Source organism: Dromiciops gliroides, chromosome 4 (genome assembly GCF_019393635.1).
Source record: "Dromiciops gliroides isolate mDroGli1 chromosome 4, mDroGli1.pri, whole genome shotgun sequence".
Classification (NCBI taxonomy): Eukaryota; Metazoa; Chordata; class Mammalia; order Microbiotheria; family Microbiotheriidae; genus Dromiciops; species Dromiciops gliroides.
The window spans coordinates 94,093,824-94,117,901 of NC_057864.1; the positions used below are offsets into that span (position 1 = coordinate 94,093,824).

Consider the following 24,078-nt stretch of genomic DNA (forward strand, 5'->3'; position numbering starts at 1 on the left):
TTCCCAATTACATGTAAAAACAATTTTTAACACTTTTTAAAAAAATTTTTGAGTTACTAACTCCTTCCCTTCTCCCTAAGACGGCAAGCAATTTGGTATATGTATGTATGTGTATATATATATATATATATATATATATATATATATATATATATATATATATATATATATACACACACAATTATGCAAAATATATTTCCATATTAGTCATGCTGTGAAAGAAAACACAGACAAAAAAACCCCACAAAAATATAGTAAAAAATAGCATGCTTCCCATCTGCATTCATACTCATCACTTCTTTCTCTGGAAGTGAATAGCATTTTTTATCACGAGTCCTTTGGAACTGTCTTGGATCACTGTATTGCTGAAAAAATATCAGATCCAAAAACACCACTCCAAACTGCACAATCTTTTTTACCGAAGGCAAGATTAAAATGCGGTATAGTTGAAGAAATGCTACACGAAGCACCAAAGAACCTGGTTTTAAATCCTGCCTGTTGGTCACCGGTGAGGCCTTGAATAAGTCATTTAACCTCTAGACCTCAGCTTCCTCATCTAAACAATAAGGAAGGAGCTAAATAAGCTCTTAGGCCTATTCCAACTCTTAACTTGAGTTAGTCCGCTTGTTTTAAGATTTTAAAATTTTCATTTACTTAGATCAAGACTGTAAATTAAATATGTTTCATTAAAATTATTTCTGCTAGTACTAAAGGAAAAAAAAACAAAATTCATCAGCCTTTCCCCAATTACTGTTAATCAACTACCATTTATTAAGGCCTAGTATGTGCTAGGCACCGTGCTAATAAAAGCACTGGGGATACAAAGAAAGGTGAAAGGCAAAACAAACGAAAACCAGTCTCTGCTCTCAAGGAGCTTTCTGTCTAATATGGGAGAAAATATGCAAACAACTTTAAACAAGATACATACAGGATAAACTGGATATCATCTCAGAGAGGAGGCAATAAGAATAAGGAATAATGAGAAAGGCTTTTTGAAGGAGGGCCTTTAGTAGGGGTGATGCAGTGTCTTGTCTGAGGAACAATAAAAAGGTCAGTGTCACTTTGATGTGGGATGGAATTAAAGGTCAAATTAATCGTGAGTCATCTCAAAAGAATTACAAGACTCAGTGACTCGGTTTCCCAAGTTTTATTGCAATACTGTGGGTGACCACAGGGAGAGAACCAGAAAAGTGGAAAGATATCTCTCAAATAGTGAAAGAAAAAACAGTTATATTTATAGTATAGATAAATTGATAATCAGTCTCATTATAATAATCTTCACCTTTGGGAGGTACAGGGGAGGGCTTATCCTAATTTGGAGTTCCTGGGGTCCTAAGCCAACCCCCGAGGCGGGTACCTTTTTGGTCTGTTTTGGGGGTTTACCCGTCATAAGGTAAATCTGGGGACAAATTTGGCCTTTTCTGCACATCTCTTTCTGATTCCCATGGCCAGTTTCAAAACATCTTCATTTTTCTTTTATTTCTAGTCTAAATTTCTATAGCCTGTCATTTTTTTTCATTGTTATAGTTTCAGGTCTTCATGGCCTTTCTCCCTCTGTTCCCATTATGGGTACTGATTTCTGTGGGTAAGAGAACCTAGCATCCTAACTTGTAAATTATCCATTAACTGGGGTCTGAATCCCTTTTAGAGCTCATATCTGAATTAGAGTTTGGGTCTTAGGTGTTAACCCCTTTTTCACCTCCTACATCAACTTCACTGCAGAATATGTGAAGGGGAGGTAAAGAATGAAAAAATAGGAAAAGGCTAGATGATAAAGGGCTTTCAATGACACTTTACTACAAATATTCAGCCTATTGTTCTTGGCAACTTGTTGCCTAATAATACTAGAGTAGGGCAAAATATCACATATTGCCTTCAAGCCACCCACAAAGTAGAGAGAATAAATTAAGAATATATATTAGGGGCAGCTAGGTGGCACAGTGGATAGAGCACCAGCCCTGGATTCAGGAGGACCTGAATTCAAATCCGGCCTCAGACACTTAACACTTACTAGCTGTGTGACCCTGGGCAAGTCACTTAACCCCAACTGCCTCACTAAAAATAAAAAAATAAAAAAATAAAATATATATATATATATATATATATATATATATATATATATATTAGCAAGATTATAGCATACAGCCATATGGCAAACAACAGTTAGTCCATTAGTGTATATATATATATATTAGACAGGTGCTGCAACAGGACAATGACCTAGATCAGAACTGAACAAAGAGACCAGTCTGGATTTTATTTAGGAACATATACTGCTGTCAAGGACCCGAAAAGTGCTTGATGAAAACAAACCAATCACTTTAACATCAACATTCCAGAAGAATAACAAATGACCCAAAAAGCAACTGAAAGATTTGTGGTAGACATGTAAAAAGGATGTAGGATGTTACCAATAATGATTTACATGTGAAACATAGCATTAAATCATTGTTCAAGAATAAACAAGTATAAGCAAAAAAGGTCCCTATTTATATTAAGTAAAAAAGAAGATGTACAATCTAAGAGTAATATTGATATTTATGAGAAAGGCCTTCTGCCCAAGGGTACAACCTCTAAAGGATTTTTATAGACATGTGCAAAAGCTGAACAGAATACAAAAGCTTAGAGGGGTTCCAATTTGCTGCACTAGTACAAAACTATAGGAAAAATGAGTTCCTTGAAATACTGCATTACCAATCCTACTCAACTGGAGACACAACTCCCAATAAACTAATAAGTACTGGCTTCAATTAACCTTAGCAAATAAAATAACCAAACTGTCATTTAAATTTCTGACTTATTTACAAAATTAATGTGAAAAAATACCAAAACAAATTGCAAGAGACAGCAGATGAACAGTTAAAGGGCTCCCTCACTACCTATAAAATGTAAATAGAACTATAAAAAAACTTTTAGTAAGGTGGAATTTCCTTAGAAAGTCTATGGAAGAGGATCAACAAGACATCAATAAAGAATCAGGAAGATCAGGAAGTATGAACAAGTTGCAATCTGTGCTGGTGGTAGAATGACCTAAATCTATGAACTTATAAATCCACTAATGCACTAAAGTATATTATTCTTCTATGCCCAAAGGGCTATAAAACCATCCATGCCCTTTGACTAAGCAGTATCACCATGAGGTCTGTATCCAAAAGAGACAAAAAGTGAAAAGAACCTTTATGTATGAAAATATTTATAGCGGCTCATTTAGTGGTGCCAAAAAAGTGGAAATTGAGGGGATATCCATCAATTGGGGAGTGGCTGAACAAGTCGTTATAGATGATTGTAATGGAATACTATTGTGCTATAAGAAACAAACAGAATGCTCTCAGAAGAAAACAGGAAAGACCTACATGAACTGATGCAAAGTGAAATGAACAGAACCAGAAGAACATTGTATACAATAAGAGCAATATTATATGATGATCAACTGTAAATAACTTAGCTATTTCCAGCAATACAATGATCCAAGACAATTCTGAAAGACTTATGATGAAAAATGCTATCCATTGCAAGGGAAAGAAGTGATAGAGTCTAAATGCAAATCAAGGCACACTTCTTTCTTTATTTTTCTTGAGATTTTTTGTCTATATTTTCCTTCACAGCACAACTTACATGGAAATTTGTTTTGTATAACTGCACATGCATAACCTATGTCAAACTGCTTGCCTTCTAAGGGGGAAAGGGACAGAGGGAGAGAATTTGGAACTCAAAATTTGAAAAAAATGTTAAAATTGTTTTTACATGTCATTTAAGAAAAAATACAAAATAATTGTTTTTTTAAAAAAAGAAAACAAAAGTATATTTTTCTAGTATCAGGGAGCAGTGACTCAGATGTTAGCTGCTGCTTACATCCCTGTTTACTAACAGTGATTTACATACCCAGGTGAAACTTTTCTTGGTGTTTTAGCCTGGCAAATCGTGATTTGAAATGCTCTTCACAATAGGTGCACTTAAAAGGTTTGTCTTGAGAATGAAGAATCATATGCTCCTCCAAGTGTGGTCTTCGGGTAAATGACTTCTTGCAAATCTAAAAACACATTTGCAAATAAAATAGTCTGAAATCAAAACTAAATCATAAAGAAAACAAGTCATGATATAAGCAAGATACATTTTTCAGTCTAAGTTCCTATGGAAAAGGTTATCAAAGACAAAGTATAATACAAATGAGCAATTATTATACGATAGGTTAGGGAATGGACCTGAGTTTACATTACAATAACAAACTCCGGAGTGAGAAAACTCCTACTAAATCTAATACCCTGTCAACAACTTAGAGTCTAACGGAGTTGCCTAGAACACTGACTAATTATGTGTTTTGCCCAGAATCAAACAGCCAATATGTGTCAGATTTGGGCTTGAAGACATTTGAGACCAGCTTTCTACCCACTATATCATGTTGCCTTCCATTAAAATGATAAAAATTTTTAAACCACTACAAAGGATTAAGTACAAAATTAACAGAATCTTACTGATGGAGGAAAACATGAGAAAGTCTATTTTACTTTTACTTTGAAACTGGGAAAAAACCAAAACGTGTTCTAGTGTACTTGTTCAATACTTAGAACAGTGCCACAGAAATTCAATAATTTCTTACTGAATTGAATTTTCTCTATTTTATGTACTTATTCCTGGAGACTTTCCAACAGAAATATGAAAAAAAAATTACTTCTTCTGGGAAGGGGAAAAGGAATAAGCATTTATAAAGAATTTATTTTGTACCAGGTCATTGTGCTAAGTACTTTACAAATATTTAATATTCAGAACCATTCTTCAAGGTAGGTCCTGTTATTTTCCCCATTTTACATTGAGGAAACTGAAGTAAATGGTTGTTAAGTAATTAACCCAAGGTCACACAGCCAGTAATCTTGGTGTGGATTTAAATTTAAGTATCCCTGACACCAGTCTCCAGAATCCAATGCTTCACCTACTTGCTTCTTTTAACCTGCTGTGTATTATAAGTTTTGTCATCCTGTATATAACTTGTTGTACATAGATGTTTGCATGTTGTCTCCCCCATCAGACTGTGGGGGGAGGGCAGGGACTTTTTTACCTTTGTACCAGCATGCTTAGTTCTGCCACAAAAGAGATGATTAGTGTTTACTGACTGACTAGTTATTTAAGTAACTATGACAAAACCACTAACTGTTTTAACCTGTTGTTTAATTTTTTTTTAACAAATACTCAGTGGTTTAAAAAAAAGATTTCTTAAAGTGTGGAAGAAGTCAAAATTTTGAGCAATTAAGAGGACTGCTACAGAAGAAAAGATTGATCTTATGCAGATTTAATTAATAACTCCATTTCCAGAGAAATGCTCTTATTCTGAAGAGCCCAATATAAAGTCTGTACATGATCTTCTCTAGTGCTAGACAAAGCTAACAGCTTTAGTCCCCAAGTTATTAGAAAAGAAATGCAATTAAATGTCAGTCCCAGAATTTCCTTTTAGATTTAGGTCATGCTACATATTCACTCATTCAACAAATCATTGCATACTCCATGTCAATAAATAATTAGACTCAAAGCCAGAAAGGATTGGCTTTATCCCATATCTAGCACATACTAGATATGGCCTAGTCTTTCAGTGCTCTAGGTAACTCACTAAGACTATAGGTTGGAGAGAACATACCAAACTGCACTAATCAAGAGTGTTCTCTCACCTGAAGTTTCCGTATGCTGTTGAAATTACAGGTTTAATTACTCTCTTTTTCCCTATGTGTAAGACACTGTGATAGGTGTTAAGACACAGGTGTCAAGAAACAATCAAGAGAAATGGGACATGTACACAGATAACTATAACACAAAGTATTACGTACACACATATATGATAAAATATAGCAGAAAATATTATATACTATACATGTACGTGTCTATACACACCCACCCACACAAAGTATAGTTAGGATACTGGCACACAAAAAAGGTACAAATAAACCTGATATGAAATTTCAAAAGAGAAAGAGATACTGAACTGAAAGAATGAAGAGCTTCGTGGAGGTGGCATTTTAATTTGACCTAGAAAGACAAATAGCTTTTCCACAAGCAGGGATAGAGGCATCAGAATTCCAGACACAGGGAAAAGTATGAGAAAAAAAAACACCATAGATAATAGAGAATAGTATTGTTGTTGTTTGTCCTTCATTCTCAAAGAGGACCATGACATCAGGATGATGTAATGACTTGCACTGAATTGGATTTAAGTGAGGGAGGGCTGTGCAAAGTCATCAACTTCACTTTTTCCTCCAGAGCCATCTGAGTCCAGTGGCAAGATATATAACAGGACGACTGGAAATGGCCCCAGATGTTTAAGGCAATTGGGGCTAAATGACCAGCCCAAGGTCACACAAGCTAGTAAGTGTCTGAGGTAAGATTTGAACTCAAGTCCTTCTAATATCAGGGCCAGTGCTCTATTCACTAAACCACCCAGCAGCCCCAGAGAACAGTATGAAGAAAGGAGGAGAGGAAAAAAACTGAGATTTACTTATAGCATAAGTAGTAGTTCAATTTGGAGAGTACATAAGAGAATATCAGGGGCAGCTATGTGGCACAGTGGATAAAGCACTGGCCCTGGATTCAGGAGGACCTGAATTCAAATCTGGTCTCAGACACTTGACACTAGCTGTGTGACCCTGGGCAAGTCACTTAACCCCAACTGCCTCACAAAAAAAAAAAAAAGAGTATCAGGAATAGGATAAGGGTAAAAAGGCATACTATAGTAAGACTATATTAAGCTTTAAATGCCAAGTCAGGGAATTTAGACTTTATTTACGAGACAGTTGGAAGTCACTGAAGATTTTTAAGCAAAGGAGTGATGAAAGCTTTACATTTAGGAGATTAATAGATCACCAGTATATGGGAGGCTAATTTAATAAACAGATCAGGTGAAAGTTAATTTAAGTCTGAAGCAAGACAAAATAGAGAACACAGGTGAGATAGATATTGTGGAAGACTGAGACAAATGTTCTTGTCTGACAGGTCCTTTATGAATCCTAACTCTGTCATCCACTGCTAACACAAAGGATGCCAGAGTCAGAATTTAAATGATTGGGTCAAGTTAAAAGATCAGTTAGTCAACAAGCATTTATTAAGCATCTACTATGTGCCAGGCACTGGGCTAAGCAATGGGAATACAAAAGCAACTCTAAAGGGGGAGACAACATGTAAACAACCATATACAAACAAACTGCATAAGGGATAAATTGGAGATAATTAAAAGACAGAGAGCATTGGAATTAAGGTAATTGGGAAAGGCTTCCTGTAGGTTGTGAAATTTTAAGGAATTCAGGGAAGACAGGAGAGAGAGATGAAAAGGGAGAAAATTCCAGGCATTGAGAAACAGCCAGTGAAAATACACAAGTGGGAAGATAGTGTCTTATTTGAGGAATAAAAAGGAGGCCAGTGTCACTGGATCACAGAGAATAGAATAGAAAAAAGTAAGGTGTAAGAAGATGGAAAAAAAGTAGGAGAAAGAGTTATGAGGATCTTTGAATGTCAACAAGGGATTTTATGTTTGATCCAGAGGAGAAATGGAGTTTCTGGAGTTTATTGAGTACAGGAATAATATGATACACTTAAAGAGGATCACTGTGGCAGGGAAACCCATCTGCAGGATATTGTAATAGTGCAGAAATAAAGTAATAAGGGCCAGCACCAAGGTGGTAGCAATATCAGAGGGGAGAGGGTATTTTTAAATGAAAAATGTTATAAAGGTAGAATCAACAGGACTAAGCAATAGACTGTAAAGAGACTGAAGGAGAGAAGTCAAGAAAGAAACTAAGTTTGCAAGCCTAGATGATAATGCAGTAGGAAAATTTGGAAGAGGAGAGGGTTTGAGAGGAAAGATTCTAAGTTTTAGACGCGCTGAGGTTAAAATGTCTGCAGGACAACCAGTTCAGGACATTTAATAGGCAGTAGGAGATACAAGACTAGAGATAAAAGAGATTAAGGCTGTATAAGTAAATATGGGAATCATCAGTGCAGAGATGATAACTGAATTCCTAGGAATTGAAGAGATCACTAAACAAAACAGCACAGAAGAGTGCCAAGCCTTGTTAGTAGGTAGGAGCAGCAGGACATACAGAAGGAGAACCAAGCCAAATAAAATAAAAGTACATTTATTTCTAGTAAATTTCAAATCATATAATGAGACTAAAAATCACCTTTAAAAATATAAGATGGAGGAATCATGGGTGCTACAATAGGTTCATCTGAAAAAGTCAGTGAACTACAAGCCCAAAATGAGTAAGCAGTAAGACAAAAAGGCTAAGTCAGTCTGTGTGTGTGTGTGTGTCTCTCTCTCTTTTTAAGGCTCTCTCAAGCTCTGCATTAAAAGAGATATAGCTTCCAATAATGAGGTAATATGTGGGCTGTAGTCTGCCATGACTGGACCTGATCTGCAGTACTGTGCTCAACTGTGCCGCCATTGTAGAATGGATAATGATAAGCTGGAGAGCATGACAGAGAGTAACCAGGATGGTGAATGACCTCAAGTTCTTGTCAGGGGATATTCAGTAGGAAGATGACTAGGGGTAGCATGATAGCCACCCCAAGAAGCTGAAGAACAGTCATGTGGATGAGAGAAAAAATGTATTCAACATGGCCTCAAAGGACAGAATGAGGAGCAACTTGAATAAGGAATAAAGAGGCAGATATAGGGTTGCTCTAAGATAAAACACCCCAACAATCAGAGTGAATCGTGTAATCACCTATTTCAGGGTAGAGTAAGTTTTGCCTAACTGGAGTTTGTCTAATAATTTTCATTTTTAAGCAAAAGTTGGACGACCATTACTTAGGCATAAAGTACTGGACCCCAAATCATGAAAACCTACAATTCTGATTCAGACATTAGCTTCATTATCCTGGGCAAAACATTTAACATCTCTGTCTCATCTATAAAATGGGAATAATACCTACCTCACAGGATTGAGGATCTAATGAGAAAACATGTAAAGTACTTTGCAAAGCTTAAAAGTAAATGCTTGCTAGCTATTACTGTTAACTAACATTTATATAGCACTTTTAAGCTTTACAAAGCACTTTACAAGTATCATTATCATTACATTATAATTATTGTCATTAATCCTGGGGATTTTGTAGAAGTGTCGGCCTTGAAGTAAGGAAAACCTCTCATATTCTGCTTCATACTTTTAGTAGCCTAGGACAACTCACTTAAAGGTTAAACTGAAAGCTAACAATTATAAGCCTGTTTCTTTATCTATAAAATGGGGATAACAGCAACTATTTCACAAGAATATTTTGAGAATATAATGAATTATGTCTGCAAAGCACTTTGTAAATCATAAGGCAGTATGTAAATGTCAGCTATAATTATTGTTTCACAAATGAGGAATCCAAGTCCTAGAGGTCAAATGATGAAGCCAAGACAGGTGAAATGTGGTTTCCATTATCCATCATTAAATCCATCTGGCTCCTGGGTGTTTGTACTTCTTACATGCTTTATGACTACCCACTGTAGGAACTGCAAAGAAAATATAAATTGTAATAGGCAACTAGGGCAGATTCCCTTGTCTCTTCTGACAGTCACCACTCTAATTAATGCAGGCAGGTCTTCATCATCACCCCATACCTGAACTACAATTTATTTACCCACAAGATTCCCACTTTAGAATAAAAAATAAAATCCTTTTTGACATTCAAAGTACTTCACAACTTGCCGCTCCCCCGCCTTCATGTTTCTAGTCGTCTTCTCCCTTACATACATATACTCTGTGATTCAGTGACAGACACTGCCTTACTTGCTGTTTCTTTAACAACAAAAATTACCTTGCTACTAGTGCATTTTCACTGGCTGTCCCCCATGCCTGGCATGCTCTACTTCATCTCCACCTCCTGACTTTCCTGGCTTTTTTCAAGCTCCAGAAAACATCCTGCCCAATCTTTCCCAATCCCCCAAGTACCTTCCCTGTGTTGATTATTTCCAATTTCTCCTATATAAAGCTTGTCTGTTTGCATGTTGTTTCACTTGTCAGTCTATGCGTTCCTGGGGCAGCTAGGTGGCGCAGTGGATAGCTTCAGGAGGACCTGAGTCCAAATCTGGCCTCAGACCCTTGACACTTACTAGCTGTGTCACCCTGGGCAAGTCACTTAACCTCAACTGCCTCACCAAAAAAACAACAACAAAAAAACCAACAGACTATGCGTTCCTTAAAGGCAGGGACTGTCTTTTGCCTTTCTTTGTATCCCCAAGGCTTAACAGTGTTGGCACTTAATGTCTATAAACCAACTGATAAATATCATTTCATTTGAATAGTTATTAAATAATTTATGCTTATTATTTTGATAAAGTCTCAATGAATCACAGAACCACACACGATGTTCTGACTTTGCTACCTTGCTTTTCAGTACTTCAATGGGTCTATCTCTTTAATGTGAGTGCTCCTTTCAGTAATGAAAATCACCATCTATCCATACCATCTCATCCTGTGTAATTCTTGTCTGTATCCTTCAATAAATCTTCCACAAAGGATCTAACATGCCTTCCTCTAAGTCTATCTATTTTGTGGAACAATGGAGTACTTGGGCTATCTATTCCTGGCCACCAATTTTTCTGATTATACAGTATCTCAATAATATCCCCTCCATTCCCCATTGTGTCATCTGCAACTCTGATTCCTCAAAGTGGTGTTTTTAAGATTCAAAACCATAGCATATTCCTGGAAGAATATTTCTGTTTAAAAGATCTAGTTAGCATCCAGAAAAAAAGAACTGTGAATTATGAATGCAGATTGAACCATACTGTTTATACTTTTGGACTGGTTTTTTTTCCCCTTCTTGTTTGAGGTTTTCCCTTTGTGCTCTGATTCTTCTTTCACAAGACGACTAATGTAGAAATATGTTTAATGTGATTGTACATATACAACCTATATCAGACTGCTTTCTGTCTTGGGGAGGAGGAAAGGAAGGTGGGGGTGGGGGGGTGGAAATTTGGAACTAAAAATCCAGTGAAAACAAGAGTTGAAAACTATCCTTATATGTAATATGTAACTGGAAAATAATAAAATAATAATAAAAAAAATTTTAAGATCTAGTTATCTTACTGCTCCCAAAGGGAAGTATATAGCATAGCTGCTTTTTATTTTTAAAGTAAGAAAAAAATAAGCTCCTTACATCACATTTCCAACTTTCACTCTTAGTCTTCTTGATGGAAATAAATTCCTGCGCATTCTCAGGATGAAATCTACAATGGAAAAACAAGGATATTCTGGATAGGTTATATCCTTTATCAAAATTTGCGAATCATATTATATACTTAATGATCAAAGGGAATCAAGGACTGATTCCTCACTCAAAATATATGCATGCATATTAGTATTTAATAAAATTTTAATGTAGTCACACCTCATTTTATATATGTTAAAGGGAAAACACATAAAACTAATATTTTATATGAACCAATGAACGAGCTAAATAAAAGAAAATCTGCTGTGATCAAACATCATCTTATAGGATACTTGATCAGTTCACATTACTGTTCTCAGGATAACCACAAACAAAAAAAATCATGAATATGAATAGAATATAAACTCCTTGAGAGCTGGGACTATTTCATTTTTGTAAAACTAGTGAGAAGAGCTAGGTGGTGCAATAGATAGAGCACCAGGCTTATAGTCAGGAACACCTAAGTTCAAATCTGGCCTCAGAAACTTACTAGATGTGTGACCCTGGGCAAGTCACTTTAACCTGATTGCTCCAGTTTCCTCATCTGTAAAATAAGCTGAAGAAGGAAATGACAAACCACTCCAGTATCTTTACCAAGAAAAACCCCAAATGGGATTAACCAAAAATGTGACTGTAGGCAAGTCATTAACCTGCTTGCCTCAGTTTTCCCATCTGTAAAATGGGGACAATAGTATATGATAATAACACATAGTAAGCCATATATAAATATTAGTTGCTACTACTACTTTATATTATTTCCATATATCACAGGCCAAAAGTTCTGTTTCAATATCAACAAACTACATTTCAATATCACAGCCACATGAATTAAAGATAAGTAAAAGCATCAGGATTCAATCAGTCTTTCTGCTCCATCCTTTCAAATTTCATTTATACAAAGACTCATACATATACAAAGATACAGTATGTTGTAGAGGACAGAGGACTAGTCTAAGAATCAGAATAACCTGGGTTTAAGTCTTGCTTCTGATCTACACTAGTTGTGTGACCATGAACAAATCCCTTAATCAGTGAGTACACTGAGTTATCAGAGAAGGGAAAGAGCATTTATTAAGCATCTACTATGTGCCGGGCGCTATGCTAAGCACTTTACAAATACTATCTCATTTGATTTTCGCAACTCTAGGTGGCATGGTGCTATTACTGTCCCCATTTTATAATTCAGGAAAGTGAGGTAGAAATTAAGCTGTTGTTGTTTGTCCTTCATTCTCAAAGAGGACCATAACATCAGGGTGATGTCATGTCTTGCACTGAATTGGATTTAAGTGAGGGAGGGCTGTGAAAGGTCACCAACCCCACTCTTTCCTACAGAGCCATCTGAGTCCAGTGGCAACATATCTAGCAGGAAGACTGGAGATGGCCTCAGATGTTTTAATGCAATTGGGGTTAAGTGACTTGCCCAGGGTCACATATCTAGTACATGTCTGAGGTGAGATTTGAACTCAGGTCCTCCCAACTTCAGGGCCAGTGTTCTATCCACAGTACCAGCTGGTTGCCCTGGATTACTTGCTACTAAATGTCAAAGGCCATATTTGAATTCAGGTCTTACTAACTCCTGGAAGACAGGTGGTATAGTAGATAGAGCACTGTACTTAGAATCAGGAAGACTCACCTTCATGAGCTAAAATCTAGCCTCAGACACTTTACTAGCTGTGTGACCCTTGGGCAAGTCACTTAACCCTGTTTGCCTCAGTTTCCTCTTCTGTAAAATAAGCTGGAAAAGGAAATGGCAAACAATTCAAGTATCTCTGCCAAAAACAAATAAACAAACAAACTCTAAAATGGAGTCAGGAAGAGTTGTTCATGGATGAACAACAACTTCCTGACTCCAAGACCAGCATTCAATATTCTGCATCAACTAACTGCCCCTTACACGCAGTTAGAAATATGCATTGGTGGCAGGAGTTTATACAAAGGGAGCTCCTTATTCAAGTGAAATCAAAGATCTTTACCCCCACACACACACACAGTTTTGTTTTGGGTTTTTTTTTGGTACGCCTGGAAAATTTACACATAGATAACCATTTTTTAAAACAATAAATTATAGTAAGAAAATCAATACTTGCCTCTTAACATGTTTAGCTAGAGTCTTCTTACTTGCATGAAGTTTATTACAATAAGGGCATTTGTGTTCCTTTTTATGAAATTCTGTTTCATTACTATGCTTCTTTCTGTGAACAGTTAGGTTAGATTTTGTTGAATAACGCTGATGACAAATATCACACTCAAAGGGCTTCTCACCTGTGTGAACCCGAGTGTGACTTTCATACTTTCCTATAAAAAAAGGGAGACTAGAATTAATTTATCAAATTTACTACAAAGAATTTGAGATTTATTTTGATTTGTAAATTTTAAAAATAACATATTCAAGGGGCGACTTATAATTTCATTAGTAAGGAACCTCCTGGTGAAGAAACTGACAGATGACAAAATACTCTCTCTCAATGCAAGTCAGCACCTCCCCTAACTTAAATCTTAGTTACTTAGAGAACCAAGAGGTTAAATTGAATCCAAGCCTTCCTGGCTTTGAGGCCTTCTTTCTTTAATCATGCTTTTTACATCATGTGTCCTCTCATTACATTAAGTTAGACACTAACAAAAAAATATCATCTTTACCTTTGGCAAATCTCAAGCATTTAACACTGAACCTCTCCACATACTTCCCTTCCCATAACCCCCATCGCCCCCCTCCCCTCCCCCCCAAACACAAACAAAAGCATAAGAGTTAAAAGAAAAAGACATTCATATTCAATGACAAGCAAAACACTAAGGTTGGGGGAAATTTGTGGACTACCTAACTGTTCTCCCAATGAATTCCTTGATATGAAATAAAAGGTAAGCTGATTGAAAGCCAACTTTCATCAAAGTTTTATTCATCACTTAAGTTTAATTAAAAATTAAATTCATTGTTCCTTCTTTCTATACATATAACTACAAAGGATACTCTATCTATCTATCTATCTATCTATCTATCTATCTATCTATCTATCTATCTATTTATTTATTTATTTAGCGGGGCAATGGGAGTTAAGTGACTTGCCCAGGGTTACACAGCTAGTAAGTGTCAAGTGTCTGAGGCCAGATTTGAACTCAGGTACTCCTGACTTCCGGGCCAGTGCTTTATCCACTGCACCACCTAGCCACCCCGCAAAGGATACTCTAAAAGAAAAGTTCTTAAGCTCTTTTCTGTCATGGACCCCTTCCCAGAATGTTTTTAAATGCATAAAATAAAGTATATAACATTACAAAACCAACCAATTGTATTAGAATTTGGCTACACACAATATTGTACTAGAAATATTAGCCTTAACAATAAGAGAAAAAAAAGAAAATGAAGTAATTAAAATAGGCAATGAAGAAACAAAACTATCACTTTGCAGATGATATGATGGTATAACTTAGAGAATCCTAAGGAATCAACTAAAAAACTACTTGAATTAACAACTTTAGCAAAGTTGCAGGATATAAAATAAACTCACATAAATCATCAGCATTTCTATATATGACCAACAAAATCCAGCAGCAAGACATAGAAAGAGAAATTCCATTTAAAATAACTGTACACAATACAAAATATTTTGGAGTCTACCTGACAAGGCAAACCCAGGAACTATATGAATACAATTACAAAACACTTTTCACACAAATAAAATAAAATCTAAACAAATGGAAACTATAAATCGCTCATGGGTAGGCCATGCTAATATAATAAAAATGACAATTTTACCTAAAATAATTTACTTATTCAGGGCCATACCAATCAAACTACCAAAAATTATTTCATAGAGCTAGAAAAAATACTAACAAAATTCATATGGAAGAACAAAAGGTCAAGAATATCAAGGGAATTAATAAAAAAATGCAAAGGAAGGTGGCCTAACTGTACCAGATCTAAAACTACATTATAAAGCAGCAACCATCAAAACTATTTGGTACTGGGGCAGCTAGGTGGCGCAATGGATAGAGCACCGGCCCTGAAGTCAGGAGGACCTGAGTTCAAATTCGACCTCAGACACTTAACACTTGCTAGCTCTGTGACCCTAGGCAAGTCACTTAACCCCAATTGCCTCACCAAAAAAAAAAAACAAAACCTATTTGGTACTGACCAAGAAAGAGCAGTGGATCAGTGGAATAGGATAGGCACACAAGACACAGCAGTAAATGAATATAGCAATCTCCTATTTGATGAACCCAAAGATTCTAGCCTCCAGGATAAGAACTCACTATTTGATAAAAACTGCTGGGAATGGGGCGGCTAGGTGGCGCAGTGGATAAAGCACCGGCCCTGGATTCAGGAGTTCCTGAGTTCAAATCCGGCCTCAGACACTTGACACTTACTGGCTGTGTGACCCTGGGCAAGTCACTTAACCCCCATTGCCCCACAAAAAAAAAAACTGCTGGGAACACTGGAAAATAGTATGGCAGAAACTAGGCATGGCCCAAAATCTTACACTGTACAAAGTAAAGTAAAAATGGATACATGATCTAGACATAAAGGGTGATACCATAGGCAAATTAGAAAAGGAAAAAAAATAGTTTGCTTGTTAGATCTATGGAGAGGGGAAGAATTTAAGACCAAAGATGAAATAGAGAACATTATGAAATGCAGAGTGGATCATTTTGACTACATTAAATTAAAAAGGTTTTGCACAAACAAAACCAATGCAAACAAGATTAGAAGGAAAGAAGAAAGCTGGGAAACAATTTTTACAGTGTTTCTGAAAAAAAAAAGGGGGGGGGGAAGCTAGGTGGCGCAGTGGATAGAGCACCGGCCCTGGATTCAGGAGTACCTGGGTTCAAATCCAGCCTCAGACACTTGACACTTACTAGCTGTGTGACCCTGGGCAAGTCACTTAACCCCCATTGCCCCGCAAAAAAAAACAAAAACAAAAACAAAAACAAAAAAACCCAGACAGTGTTTCTGATAAAGGCCTCATTTCTAAAATATATAGAGAACTGAATCAAATATAAAAGAACAACACATCATTACCCAATTGAGAAATGGTCAAAGGATATGAACAGGCAGTTTTCGGATGAAGAAATTAAAGCTATATACAGCCATATGAAAAAATGTTCTCAATCACTACTGATTAGAGAAATCCAAATTAAAACTACTCTAAGTTACCACCTCACACCTATCTAATTGGGTAATATGACAAAAAAGGGAAATGATAAATGTTGGAGATGATGTGGGAAAATTGGAACACTAATGCACTGTTGGTAGAGTTGTGAACTGATTCAACCATTCTGAAGAACAATTTGGAACCAAGCCCAAAAGGCTATAAAACTATGCATACCCTTTGACCCAGCAATACCACTACTAGGTCTATATCCCCCCCCCCCAAAAAAAAATCATTAAAAAAGGGAGAAGGAGGGGCAGCTAGGTGACGCAGTGGATAAAGCACCAGCCCTGGAGTCAGGAGTACCTGAGTTCAAATCCGGCCTCAGACACTTAACACTTACTAGCTGTGTGACCCTGGGCAAGTCACTTAACCCCAATTGCCTCACTAAAAAAAAAAAAAAAAAAAGGGAGAAGGACCCACATGTATGAAAATATTTATAGCTGCTCTTTTTATGGTGGCAAAGAATTGGAAATTGTGGTGATCCCCATCAATTGGGGAATGGCTAAACAAGTTGTGGTATATGAATGTAATAGAATACTGTTATGCTGTAAGAAATAAGTAGACCGATATCAGAAAAACCTAGAAAGACTTACATGAATTGATACTGAGTGAAATGAGCAGGACCAAGAGAACATCGTATATAGTATCAGCAACACTGTGTGATGATCAACTATAATGGATTTAACTCTTCTCAGCAATACAATGCTTCAAGACAATGCCAAAAAACTCATGGTGGATAATGCTCTCCACATTCAGAAAAAGAATTATGGAGTCTGAATGCAGATTGAAGTATACTTTTTTCACTTTTGTTGTTGCTTTGTTGTTGTTGTTGTTGTTACTGTTTATTCTTTCTTGTGTTTTTTTCCCATTTTGTTCTGATTCTTCTCTTACAACACAACTAATGTGGAAATATGTTTTAACATGATTGTAATGTATGTCCTATATCAGATTGCTTACTAGCATTGGGAGGAGTGAGGGAAGGGAGAGTAGGAGAAAAACTTGGAGCTCAAAAAAAAAATCTTTACATGTAATTGGAAAAAAAATTTAATTAAAAAAAAAGAATTTGGCTACACACACACACACACACACACACACACACACACACTTTTTGTTTTGTTTTAAGTTCACAGACCACAAGAAGTCCTCCTCTAGAAAGTAACCTTTAGAAAACACTGGGGACAGGTAATTTTACAAGTTCATCCATAAGCTAATTTGTACCTACTAAACAACCTTCCCCCCACCCTTCATTGGCAACAGTCTATTTCAATCTACCTTCAATCTTTTCAGTGCTTTCAGTTCTCTAATTTAATCACCCTGGAGCAAAGTGCATGCCCTAACTATGGTTCTGAATCCCCAATCTTTCACAGTCATTCTACTCTTCATCCTCAGGACTAATTCAGGTCAAATCCACCTTCTAACCCCCTCTAACTTTATAATCATCCATTCTTTTTTTTTTTTTTTTTTGCATGAGGCAATGAGGGTTAAGTGACTTGCCCAGGGTCACACAGCTAGTATCAAGTATCTGAGGTCAGATTTGAACTCAGGTCCTCCTGAATCCAGGGTCAGTGCTTTGTCCACTGCACCACCTAATGCCCCATAATCATCTATTCTTAAAGAAATTCTCTATATTCTGAAGCTATTCATTGATCACTTCACTTTCAGGACACCTGGATTTCCCTTGAAAATATGATGCCAATTGTACCTCCCCCTTCAACAGAAGCCACACATACTCTCTAATTCACAATGCCAGGAAAGGAGGTTGATGTGCTCCTTATTCCCTAATGTTGCTTCCAAAATATTTTTTTCTGGCAACATCTATTCCCTTCCCCAATATTTTTCTCCTAAAGTTCAAAGTCTAACAATCCTTATGGTGGCAGGTAGGTGGCACAATAAAGCACCAGCCCTGGATTCAGGAGGACCTGAATTCAAATCCAACCTCAGGCACTTGAAACTAGCTGTGTGACCCTGGGCAAGTCACTTAACCCTCATTGCCCTGCCCCCCCAAAAAAAATCCTTATTGCTAGTTATCCTCTCAATCTTTATAAATAGACCTATAGATTACAATCTAAATTTCTTCAATGACTTTAGGACCTTTGTTACCACACCTCATTCCTTGCCTTATCAGCATAGTTTCATATGTCACTCCATGAGATAACTGAGGCCATAGGATGTGAGCTAGCTCAGCTCTTCTCCATTTGCCATGGCCTGCCTTGTAGAGTGTTATTATCTTCTACTGAATATTTTCTCCATTAATTTCAGACACCACACTTTCAAGGGTTTCTTCCTACCTTTCTAATCAGTCTTTACTTTCTTTTCTATGGCTACAGGCAGGTGGAAGAGTTGCTGCCTGTAAAACTCTCCAACCCCAAAATCTTAAAAGAAAAGAATGATGCACCAAACAACTAAAACTGAATCCACAGGATAAGAAATCCCCCATAAGGAAAAACTTCATGAATTAAAAACAGCAACGAAACTAAAAATGTAAGATCTCCTATTCAGCATCTTTAGCCCTAAATAAACTCAGAGACTTCTGAATAAGGTTCTGCCTACTAGACCACCTCCTGCAACAGACTCTGTCTTAACTTCCCTTCCTTTCCCCTAACCCAACAAGGGGCAGAAGACAATTGATTTCACCCAGCCATGTGAGAGAAAAAGGCAATAACTTGATGGAAGTGTAGAAGCCCTGGCCAAGAAAAGATGAGCACAGTAATCAATCGGTTTAGAAGGAAATGAGTGAATACAGAGAGAGGGAAGACTAGAAAGTCAAATGGGGTTGGCCTCTCCTCATGAAGAGATCCTGACAGCTGATCCCTATATCCTCCAAGTCCAAGATGCTAAGAACATCTAATAACCCATCATACAGAATTTATGGGGCCATGGGAAGGGGAAAGACCAAAGAGCATGTAGGAATTATTTAGGGCCATGAAGGAAGGTATAAGTTCCCAATGGCAACTGACAGAGGGATAAAGGGTTAATCAGTAACTCTGTACTACTTTACCATAATATAGTAGTACCCTTTTACTATAACCCTAAGGTAATATAGCATGGCCTTAAAAATGCAGACTAATCATGGTAAGGAGGAGATACAGCCAGGCTTCATGAGTGTCTGCAACCCCACACTGTTTCCATCTAGCATTGCTTCCCTCACAAACTGCTATTTCCAAAAAGCATAATAGGAGGAAAAAGGAACAGGAGGTAAAATCTACAAAGGCACTATCACAAAAAGTAAATATAAAAGAATACTTCATAAGTTTTATACTCATGAGGAGAACAAAATAAATAAGATAAAAGCAAAGGCATAGCTCATGAATCAGAAAAAAATTAATAATAGACTAGATAGATAAGAAGAGAGTAATGAAGTAAATGCAACTGAAAATTCCTTGGAAAAAATCATAGTAAAGGAAAATTACATAAAATAAAGGCTGGAGAGGATGGAAAATTTTGAACCAATGGCTAATCAGCTTACTAGACAAGTAAAGTGAAGGCTAAAAAACGGGGTGTGAGGGGAGAGGAGGGGAAAGATGGAAAGGGAGAAAAGCGAGAGAAAAGGAAAGAAAAAAGAGGGAAGGGAAACAGAGGGGACAGGACGGAAGGAGAAGGGAGCAAGCATAGCATGGGGAAAATACTCACTATTGAATAAAAATTGTTGGGAAATTTGGAAAGCAATCTGATAGAAATTAGGCACAGAAAAATATCTCACTTCATATCAAAATAAGCTCCAAATGGATACATAATTTAGAGGTAAAGAGTGACATCACACAAAAAATAGAGAAACAAGAAAAAAAATTTCAGCTCTATGGATAATAATAGGAAAGACTTCAAAAACAAACCAGAGGCAGAGATCACAGAAAGGAAAAGTGGATGGTTTTGACTGCATAAAAGTACAAAGATTTTTGTACAAACAAAAAGGATACAGCAACGGAAAAAAGTTAAGAGGGAGAAAAATCTCTTCAGAAAGTTTCTCTGATAAAGGTTTTATATCCAAGATATATAAGAACAGTTTCAAATTTACAAGAACAAAGAGCCATTCCCTATGAGATAAATGTTCAAAGGATATGAAGAGACTTTTCAAATAAAGAAATCCAGGGTAACAACAGCCATATGAAAAAATGTTCCAAATCACTAATAAGAGAAATGCACAAAAAAAAGCAACCAAATCTCAACCATCAGATTGCCACAAATGACAAAAATGGAAAATGACAATTATAGGGCTTTAAAAAAACAAGAACACTCGGGGCAGCTAGGTGGCACAGTGGATAGAGCACAGGCCCTGGAGTCAGGAGTACCTGAGTTCAAATCTGGCTTCAGACACTTAACACTTACTAGCTGTGTAACCCTGGGCAAGTCACTTAACCCCAATTGCCTCACTAAAAAAAAAAAAAACCCAAGAACACTAATTCACTGTTGATAAAGCTGTGATTTTTCTGGACATTCTTAAAAGCATTTTGAACCATGACCCAAAAGTTACTAAACTGTACATATCCTTTTGAGCCAGCTATTCGTCTACTTGTCCTATGCCCTAAAGAAATGAAAAAAAAGGACCCTTATGTATGAAATAATTTATAACAGCTCTTTTTGTAGTAACAGATGTAGATGATCCATCTATTGAGAAATAAACAAATTGTGCTATATGAATGTTATGAAATATAATGTATCATAAGTAATGATGAAATGGGTAATTTCAGAGAAACCTAGTAAGACCTATATGAAGTGATGCAGAGTGAAGTGAGCAGAACTTGAGGAACAATTTATATAATAAACATTACTTAGAAAAACAATGTTTAAAGAATTGAGAATTCTGAATAGGAACAATGACGAACCATGTCTCCAAAGGACTTATGATGAAGCATGCATCTCTTATCAGAAAGGTGATGGATTCAAGATATACATTTTCAGTCACAATCAATGTGTGAATTTAATTTTACTGGACTACGCATGTATGTTACATGGGCTTTGTTTTTTGCTTTGTTGTGTTTTGGGTTTTTGATGGAGGAAGGATAGAAAGGCAAAGGGAGTGGGAACTAGAATAGTAAAAAAGAAATAAATTAAAGAGAAAACAAAAGAAAGTCATTGAATAATCTTTTTTTTTTTTTAATGCAGAGAAGAAAGCCAAGAAAGGCACAAACAGGACAGCTTTAAAAGCTGTATCAGGTTTACCTGATATTCTTAAGAAAAGCAACCAGTACATAATTGAGATCTGGAGATTTGTGAGCAATTTTTTTTTCTGTTCATTACCATACATTGGAAATGACCAATTTATCACCTGTTTTAAGTTCAAAATTATAAAATTAAAAAAGTAAAATTATAAAAGTAAAATGAAAATAATCAAATAGATTGTATTTGACTCCTGAAAGTAATAAAAGAGAGCTTTAACAAAACAGAAATTGTATTGGACATAGAGTCACCAATCATGAGACTGAGTTCTAGCTTTGGAAAAGCTAGAGTCCTCAGCTTTCTTATCTTCAAAACAGTAATACTACCTGCATTTCCTCCTTCACAAGGCAAAGAGAAAGAGCTTTGTAAATCAACACGTGCCACGCAAATGTGAATATTATTAATATTAAATTATCAAGGACAGATTTAAAGAAGGTTGAAATAAGAGAGAGGGGAAGAAAAGAGGGACAGATATTGAAGTGTATTTAATGTTTTCATTTTCATTTGAAAATAAATCTAAATTATGAACTCATCCCCATTTCCTAGGGGATCAAGAAACCCAACATGGCCTTTCCAAAGTAATAATCTGGCATAGGAAAAGAAACAAAAGGAAAAATTTAAGTATAATTTGTTTTTACATCATTGCTCAAAAAAGAATAAAAACTTGGGCAGGTAGGTGGCACAGTGGATAAGAGCACCAGCCCTGGATTCAGGAGAACCTGAGTTCAAATCCGGACTCAGACACTTAACACTTACTAGCTGTGTGACCCTGGGCAAGTTACTTAACCCCAACTGCCTCACCAAAAAAAAAACAATAAAAACTCATAACATAGGATAGGAATTCAACAACATAAGATCAATCCAACTAGAAATTTCCTTCACGTATTTTTCAGCAAAAGCATACTAAAAACAATAAATTATTAATATGAATCTCAACTTTTCCCCTAGTAGCTACAATTCACAATATTCTTAAATTCCTTCTGCTAAAAACAAATGAACCAAAGAGTCATTCATTTATATTAGTCAGCCTGCATTGGACCAAGAGAATTTCTTAATACTTCTGACAAAGATCAATTCTGTCTGAAAGTTTAATATCACAGCTAATTATTTTAATAAATAATATACTGCACAAAGGTATGCAAATATGTATAAATATTTTATTTATATAGACATGTATATATTGTCTATATATCATACATATATACATACATACATTCATTCATACACATATATAGTTCCTCCTTGAGTAAAGGGATTATCTTCAGTCTTGCTTGCTTTTTATATGTGTATCCCCAGTTTAGCAATGCTTGCTTAAAAAATGCTTTCTGAATGTATACACACATCAGAAACTGAACTGGAAAAAGTTATCCTAAACAGAGAAAGTAACATTTAATTTTTAACTAGATCAAATAAATCATATAGTAACATTCCTTAAACAACTTTGACGTTTCATCTTACAACCTTGCAAATTGGTAAAAATGACAAAAAAACAGCAATAGTCAATGTTGATGGGGATGTGGAAGGATATGCATTTATACGCTTTGAACCAGTCTCCAATATTAGGTTTACATCCTGCTATTGATAATGAAAAATCTCCATATACTCCAAATTATTTATAGCAACACTTTTTGTAATAGCTAAGAATTGGAAACAAAGTCAGCGCCCATCACCTGAGCTATAACATGCCAATAATGACCATGGGGTTTTCTTGGCAAGGATACTGGAGAGGTTTGACCTTTCTTTCTCTAGGGGCAAACAGAAGTTAAGTGACTTGCCCAGGGTCACACAGCTCCTGAGATCAAATCTGAACTCAGGTCTTCCTGAATCCAGGCCTACCACTTGACTCATTGAGCCATCTAACTGCCTCATGATACATAGGTACGATTATATAAAATACAAAAAGTCTCCAATTTGAACCTAAAAATATCTGCTACATACCATCAAACCACACTAAGGCTGCAACAATTACTCTTCCTTGCCTAAAACAGCTGAGGACTTGTTTTTCCTTTCCTGCTGGGGTCTGGTGCAAGAAGGTATCATTCACACCAAAGTGGCTAGATTTGGAGATGGAAAGGGAAAACCTTAAAAATGAAAGATATCTCAAAGAGGAATACAACCTCATTTCATAGAGGAAACCGAAGCCCAAAGAAGAAAAGCTTTCAATTCAACAACCATTAAGTGTCTACTACATGTGAGAAGTACAAAACCAAAACAGTGTCTACCCTCAAAAAACTTATATTCTACTAAGGAATATAATATCTGTTCAGATAACCAAAGACAAAGTAATCTAAGGAGAGCAGAACACTAACAACTTGAAGACTGGAAAAGTAAAGGAAAAGTGGGGAGGGAGGCCAGCAAAGGCTTCCAGAGGAGACGAAATCTGAGGTGAGATAAAGAAAGATTCAGAAAGTCACTAACTAGGAAAGAATGTATTCTTGAAACAGTGACAGTTTTTGCACTTTGAGCAGTAGCCCAGCTAAGCTAAAGAAGGTTAGTAACAAAGGTTATATATAGTTTGAGGAAGGAAAGGTAAATTTTGGCCAGAGTAGGAGAAGTCTTAAATGCCAAAGGGTATGATTTTATCCAAGAAGTAACAGACATTGAT

At 36.2% G+C, this 24,078-nt stretch overlaps 1 protein-coding gene across 1 annotated transcript in view; it reads right to left on the reverse strand.

Moving 5' to 3' along the window:
• Positions 1-24,078, reverse strand: part of ZBTB41 (zinc finger and BTB domain containing 41) — a 53,898-nt gene that overhangs the window by 18,558 nt on the left and 11,262 nt on the right. Inside the window, exons 3-5 of the mRNA XM_043999767.1 lie at positions 13,263-13,470; positions 11,125-11,194; positions 3,883-4,030 (exon numbers count right to left, since the gene is read on the reverse strand). Of these exons, the coding sequence (XP_043855702.1) occupies positions 3,883-4,030; positions 11,125-11,194; positions 13,263-13,470 (426 nt within the window). The remainder of the gene's footprint in view (positions 1-3,882; positions 4,031-11,124; positions 11,195-13,262; positions 13,471-24,078) is intronic.